A 7,659-nucleotide genomic window follows, 5' to 3' on the forward strand; every position below is an offset into this window, starting at 1 on the left:
CGCCTGGCCTGAAACTGCATTTTTATATAAGCACCCAAGGCCTGGATTCTCCTTCTGGTAATAGCAGAGTTGCTCTTATGAGACGAACTCTCCCATAGAAAACAACTATAAACACTGGAAAAAATATAAAAAACAACTATGCAAAAGGCACTGGCAAACAACCAACAGCAAACAGAAGTAACCTTGGAAGAAGGGATGCTTGGAAGATGGTAAAGGCACTGAATAGGCTTGCAGATTTAATGGGCAAGCCCTAGTTGGCACCAGACAAGGCAAGGTGGCCAAACTCAGTAGAAAACTCAGTCTTACTGGCTTGAATAACCAGAGGGCAGAGTTCAGGGTGATCACAGCACCTGGGAAGTGAGGGGAGATAGCCTTAAAGAGTCATAAAAGGGGAGCCCCAAGTTCTGTGTATAAACTCTCCCCAAATCTCTGGCTGATCCTTGAACTTTGGATGTGGGGAACAGACACTAAGTAGCCCAGGTAGGGCTAAAGAACTGAACAAAGATTGCAGCTGCTGTCCCACTGCGTGGGAGTTAACAGAATGTTCACATCAACAAAGAAATAAACACTCTTCCAAGAAGTATAAAGGAATCCAGAATCTCTACAATTTATAATTTGCAATGTTCAGAGCAATCCAAAATTAGTGAACGCATGAAGAAACAGGAAAACATGACTCCTGCTCAAGAGAAAAGATAACCTTTGGAGACCAACTCCAATGACCCATCTAGATAATAGAATTAACAGACAAGGATTTCTTTTAACTTTTTTAATGGAATAAGGATTTTTAAGTAGCTCTTATATGCTCAAGGACATAAAGGAATATGCTTGAAATGATTGAATGAATAGGAAATCTCAGCAGAGATATAGGAAATATAAAAATTGTACCAAATGGAAATCTAGAACTGAAAAATATATCTAAAATAAAAAATTCACTGGATGGGCTTAATAGCAGATTGGAAATCACAGAAGAATTAGTTACATTGAAGATAGATTAATAGAAATGAACTAATTTGAAGAACAAAGAGAAAAAGATGAAGCGTTTCATATGATTTTTGTGCATATTCATATTTCACAACTAATGATCTAAAAGAAATTTCTATGCTGGGTGGCCTAGATGCCCTCTAAGCTACCCAACTAAGATTTCTGGGTATAATATCCCTTTAACATTTAACTGTGTTAACTTTGGCCACTCTCTGGCCAGGACTGTGACATATGACTGAGGAGTTTTCTGGAGCCATAGGATCACCAACTGAGATACTCTGGTATAAGGGAATATTAAATATTTGTAAATAAGGGAAGTCTTTTCTACCACAGTTTATATCATCAAGAGAAGGGAGCTCTGTCCCTTGGAATTTAATTGTATATTATGCCCCTTGTACCCAGCATTTATCCCAGATTTGGAAATAGTTTGATTTTAGTCTTTCAAATTAAGGCTGTAATTACTTGAAGCAATAGGATTAATTTTGCTTTGCTTTAAAAAAAAAAAAAAATTAGGGCCAGGCATGGTGGCTCATGCCTATAATCTTAGCACTCTGGGAGGCTGAGGCAGGAGGAGCACTTGAGCTCAGGAGTTCAAGACCAGCCTGAGCAAGAGTGAGACCCTGTCTCTACTAAAAATAGAAAAATTATCTGGGTGTGGTGGCATGCACCTGTAATCCCAGCTACTTGGGAGGCTGAGGCAGGAGAATCGCTTGAGCCCAGGAGTTGGAGGTTGCTGTGAGCTAGGCTGATGCCACGGTACTCTAGCCCAGGTGACAGAGCGAGACTCCATCTCAAATAAATAAAATAAAAATTAGAATTTGTTAAAATCAAATGATAAATTTGTGTTAGATAATCATTTTATGGGTTTCTCAGCAGCCACATGTGTATGCATGTCCTAGAAATGAACTCTGGTTTGCTCATATCTTTTGTTAAAGGAGGGTTGAAGTTGGTAGGGAATGACCCACTGGGCCGTTTGGCTGCTGACCTCCAGGATCTACCCTGGTCCCACACAGCCCCCAGTGCCTGCTCTTTGTGTTTGCTCCAGGCCTCAGAGGCTCAGCCTGTTCCTATCTCCTCCACTTTTCAGAGTTGTTCCCACTCACTCTGCCCCCAGGGTTTTTACTGTGAAGCCTCGCAGTGGCTTCAGCATTTTCCTTTTTTTTTCTTTTAAATCTTAAAAAACTTTTTATTAAGGTACAATATACAGCAGAAAAGTGTGTGTATTATAAAGGTACAGCTTGATTAATCATCACAGTTCATCATCCCCATGTAACCAGCACCCAGATGAAGAAACAGAGCATTCCAGGCACCCCTCATGCCCCAGACAGCCATTATCTCTCCCTAAGGATAATCATTGTTCTGACTTCTGACAACTGAGATTAGTTTTTCCTGTTTTTCTGCTTTTATGCTTGGAATCATATACTTGTTTGTGTCTGGCTTTTTTCTCGCAACATTATGTTTAAGAAATTAAGCCACGTTGTTGCATATAGTTATAGATCATTCATTCTTGTTGTTGAACAGTATTACACTAAATGAATATACCACAATTTGTTCTTTCTCCTGTTGGGCATTTGGATAGTTTCTAGTTTGGAGTGATTACAAATAGCCCTGCTGTGAACAGTCTTATACATATGTGTTGGAGGCGCACAGGCACATTCCTTTTTGTTTGTTTTTTTCCCCCAGTGTTATTGAGGTATCATTGACAAATATAGCCCTTTCCTTCTTAATGATGTTACTACTGATAATGATTTATAAATAGGTAGAACAAAAATAATAACCATGAGGAAGTTGCAAAGCTTACTACTCAGTGGTAGTTGTTAGCCCACTATTTTTCAAACTGGATTGCCCCTTTTTATTGAGTTATGTAATAAAGTCGTGGTTTACAATTAACATATCAAAGACATCAACAGAATAGAAAATATCAGAGGACATTGCACATAGTAAGGGTAAGCTCTGTTCCATAGACTTTTGTTTCACTTACGCATATGAATATGATTATAATACGAAGTATATATGTATAAATAATGTAAATTATATTTCTTTGTGTCACAATGGAAATTTGAAGGCCACACTATTGGCCTATGAGTCTTGACTCCCTCTGGACTGGAAGGTGGAAGTCCTACATAGGTTTCTGCCTTCAGCTTCTATCCTACTGGCATTCAGAATGATTGAACTTCCCCTCTCACTCTTCAGCTGATAGAATCATAATAGAATAATTGGCCTCTCTTGGCTACAGTGGGCAGTCTCATCTCTGAGCACCTCCAGATTGGTGGACGATCCTTCTGAGTTCTCCCTCCCAGAAGCAGAATTGTTGCAAAATGACCTTCAAATACAAGTTGGCACTGGGGCAAAATCTAGCCTGAAGATAGGCTTTAGTCTGGCCTATACAGTGTGCTTAAATTATTTTCAAATACAGTTGACCCTTGAACAACGTGGGGATTAGGGGTATTGATGCCCTCCACGTAGTCAAATCCACATATAACTTCTGACTTCCCCCAAAACTTAACTCCTAATAGCCTACTATTGACCAGAAGCCTTACCAATAACATAAACAGTCGATTAACACACATTTTCTATGTTATATGCATTGTATACTGTATTTTTACGATAAAGTAAGAGAAAAGAAAATGTTAAGAAAATCACAAGGAAGAGAAAATAAATTTGCTGTTTATTAAGTGGAAGTGGATTATCATAAAGGTCTTCATCCTCATCATCTTCACATTGAGAAGGCTGAGGAAGAGGAAGAGGAGAAGTTGGTCTTGCTGTTTCAGGGGTGGCAAAGGCAGAAGAAAATCCACATACACATGCACCCAATACAGTTGTTCAAGGGTCAACTGTATTTGCTTTTATTTATAATATGAGTTGGTATATTTTATGTAAAAATCCAAATTTCACCCTTTCTTGCATTCAAGTAATCTCTGGCCTGTGTAGTTACATGGCAGCATCCATCTGAAGCCTTCAGATGACCAGGGGCATCCTCTCCACTGTGCCACAACCCCCCATATCTGCCCCCTTGCTTCACTTATTCTGTTGTTTGCCTGGACTTCTTTTTTTTTTTTCAAGACAGAGTCTCACTCTGTTGCCTGGGCTAGAGTGCCTTGGCGTCAGCCTAGCTCACAGCAACCTCAAACTCCTGGGCTCAAGCAATCCTACTGCCTCAGCCTCCCGAGTAGCTGGGATTATAGGCATGCGCCACCATGCCCGGCTAATTTTTTCTATGTGTTTTTAGTTGTCCAGCTAATTTCTTTCTATTTTTTTAGTAGAGACGGGGCCTCGTTCTTGCTCAGGCTGGTCTCAAACTCCTGAGCTCAAGCAATCCGCTCGCCTTGGCCTCCCAGGGTGCTAGGATTACAGGCGTGAGCCACTGTGCCCGGCCTTGCCTGGTCTTCTGTAGGCCGTTGCCTTTATCACTCTTGCCCCACAGAACACACAGGTGGAGGAGGCCTGGCGGTGGACTGTGGATAAAAGAACGGTGGTTTTTCCCCTTCCCTTAACTAAAGTGAAGAGTGATCATTTTAATTAGTGCTTATTGGTAGTCAGGCCCTCAGACATTTTCTTGGGGTCCCCCCATATTTTATCTTTATTTAAATGCCTCTGATCTTTTATTAAGTATAGAGCTATCAACATTGTTTGTCATTGTTTCGTTGTATTATTTGATTTATTACAATGGGTACATATTAGAATATCATAGATATTATGTAATGACCTTGAAAGATATTCACAATATGTTATTATTACATGAGAAAAGCAAATTGCAGAGTAATGGATATTATACATCCCATTTTTATGTAGGATTTGATCTTTTAGTGCAGGAGTCAGCAAACTTTTTTGGTAAAGGGCCAGATAGTAATATTTTAGGCTTTGTGGGCCACATGGTCTCTGTTACAACTACTCACAACTATAAACAATACTTAAATGGATAAGTGCCACTATAACCATCATTCCCACTCCTAACACGGCTATCCTGCAGTGTTCCAATAAAACTTTATTTACGGCCGGGCGTGGTGGCTCACGCCTGTAATCCTAGCACTCTGGGAGGCCGAAGGCCGGTGGATCGCTGAAGGTCAGGAGTTCGAGACCAGCCTGAGCAAGAGCGAGACCCCGTCTCTACTAAAAATAGAAAGAAATTATCTGGACAACTAAAAATATATATATAGAAAAAATTAGCTGGGCATTGTGGCACGTGCCTGTAGTCCCAGCTACTCGGGAGGCTGAGGCAGAAGGATCACTTGAGCCCAAGAGTTTGAGGTTGCTGTGAGCTAGGCTGACGCCACGGCACTCTAGCCAGGGCAACAGAGCCAGACTCTGTCTCAAAAAAGAAAAACAAAAAACTTTATTTACAAAAACAGGCACGTCATAGTTTGCCAACTCCTATTTTAGAGTATCTGAGGACTCAAATATTCAGTGTCTAAGGTTTAGGGTAATATATGTTACTTTGAAATAGAAGAAGGTAGAAAGAAGAGGCAGATCAGAAGATCGTTTGAGTTCTGGGGTTCTGAATATGCTCTGTTTGGTGAAGAACCGTCTGAGGATGAAGAGTTTCACATCTCCATCTTTCTCCAACAGACACAGGGCCAGGACCTCAGCACAGTTTCACCAGTAGTCATCTTTCAGTCAATATTCCAGAATTCAGATGATACAGCAATTCAGGAAGATCCACGACAGACAGGTGTGTTAATGCGGACTCATCCTGCCCCCATCTCAGTACTTGTTGACACACTGAGTGACAGGCACAAAGAAATATCCCAGTCAGTTAGCTTAAATGAAGCGGGCTTCCCGGTAAGGGTCAGAAAAGTATAGGCCTTTTCATTCAATTCCATCTTTTCCCCTATTTCCCTCAGTCCTGAAAAAGGTCTCCTTTCCCAGAATCTCTTGTTGGCTTTAAAGAATGGGAGGAGCTGTGAGCTCTTTCTTCTGATGTGATAATACCCTGTTCATGAGTGGATAGGACCCACAAACTGAGCTTTGGATGCATAGATCATACTGTGTTTGAATGAAAATTTCTCTGTAAAACTTCACAGTAGTCAGAAAGTATATTTATTGGTCATGCCAAGAGAAGGATGTCTAGTCTCTTTTCCAGAAAAGCCTTAGGACACTTTGACACTTTTTTTATGGTTATACCTATACTAGGTCTTCACATTTAGAAAGTGAGCTTGATTATGAAACCCGATACTTTGAAAAGCAGAAAGCCGGCCTGCCAGCAATGAAGGAATTGGCTCTAATGGACTTTAGCTGTCTTTTGTTTAGCCCATAATGACTGTGTTTTTGTGGCTCCTCTAAGGCTTGGGATATGTATATATATTTCTATTTCTTTTTCTTGCCAGCTGCCTTGATTGAAAGTTTTAATGGTGATGCAGAATCAGTCAGTGATGTTCCACCACCCACAGGAAATTCAGCATCTTTATCTCTTCCACTTGTACTGCAGCCTGGCATCTCCGAGCCACCCCAGCCTCTACTACCAGCCTCAGCTCCGTCTGCTCCTCCGCCTGCTCCCTCCCTAGGAACTGGTTCCCAGCAAGCTGCATTTGGCAACCCCCCTGCTCTCTTACAACCTCCAGAAGTGCCTGTTCCCCACAGCACACAGTTTGCTGCTAATCATCAAGAGTTTCTTCCGCACCCCCAGGCACCGCAGCCCATCGTACCGGGACTTTCTGTTGTTGCTGGGGCCTCTGCATCAGCAGCGGCGGTGGCATCAGCTGTGGCAGCACCAGCCCCACCACAAAGTACTACTGAGCCCCTGCCAGCCATGGTCCAGACTCTGCCCCTGGGTGCCAACTCTGTCCTAACTAATAATCCCACTATAACCATCACCCCAACTCCCAACACGGCTATCCTGCAGTCCAGCCTAGTCATGGGAGAACAGAACTTACAATGGATATTAAATGGTGCCGCCAGTTCACCACAAAACCAAGAACAAATTGTAAGTATTATGTACAAACATACCCAGTGGGGTGAAGTGTATTTACATTGGTGACATGTTCAGAGGCTTTTACTTCACAAAGGAAAATGACTATCATATCCACCCTGAAACATGTCATTCTGCCTCTTAGTCATTTTCCCCATAATTGAATAGTATAAATGCAGGGAATGCTGTGGTCAGTACCTACAATAAGGAGGCAGAGAAACAGCCTTTAAGTTTACCTAGCAGGAGGCACTTGAACAAATATTCCTATTAATATTGCAATCTAATCGCCTCATCTCATAATATGGAAAGCAGTCAGCAAACGCCAGAGGCTCAAGAATATTTCAGAAAAGCAGATTGTCTCCAAGGCAGAGCCATACTGATGTGAGGGACTGATGTGACCCAGCCAGATGGAACCAGGCAGCAGTGGCCAAATCAGAGAAATAGTCTGTGCTGCCAGAGCCACCATAGAACCATTTTCTAAGGAAGCGTTTGGTCTTGATGACTATGGACATGACTTGGTCATTCAATTAAATATATTTCGAAAGCCTAATATTTGCCAGATGCCACATTGGATACTCTGGAGGATTCACAGAAAAGTGAAAAACATGATTTCTTATTCATAAAGACTTACATTATATTTAAAGAGGCTAAAATGTGTAAAAGAAAGTTAATATTACCTGTAGGTAAAGTGTCAAATCATAGTAATGGTAATAAAAAAATAAGAAAAGCTATAATTTATTGAGTCCTTACTATGTGTAAGGACTTACTGTGCT

The 7,659-nt window shown here is 41.3% G+C and overlaps 1 protein-coding gene across 1 annotated transcript in view; it reads left to right on the forward strand.

Annotated features, from left to right (window-relative positions):
- MTF1 (metal-regulatory transcription factor 1) overlaps window positions 1-7,659 on the forward strand; it is a 38,942-nt gene that overhangs the window by 25,554 nt on the left and 5,729 nt on the right. Inside the window, exons 7-8 of the mRNA XM_012646670.1 lie at window positions 5,548-5,650; window positions 6,306-6,901. Of these exons, the coding sequence (XP_012502124.1) occupies window positions 5,548-5,650; window positions 6,306-6,901 (699 nt within the window). The remainder of the gene's footprint in view (window positions 1-5,547; window positions 5,651-6,305; window positions 6,902-7,659) is intronic.

This window comes from Propithecus coquereli, unplaced genomic scaffold (assembly GCF_000956105.1).
Source record: "Propithecus coquereli isolate 6110/MARCELLA unplaced genomic scaffold, Pcoq_1.0 Scaffold249, whole genome shotgun sequence".
In the NCBI taxonomy this organism is placed as follows: Eukaryota; Metazoa; Chordata; class Mammalia; order Primates; family Indriidae; genus Propithecus; species Propithecus coquereli.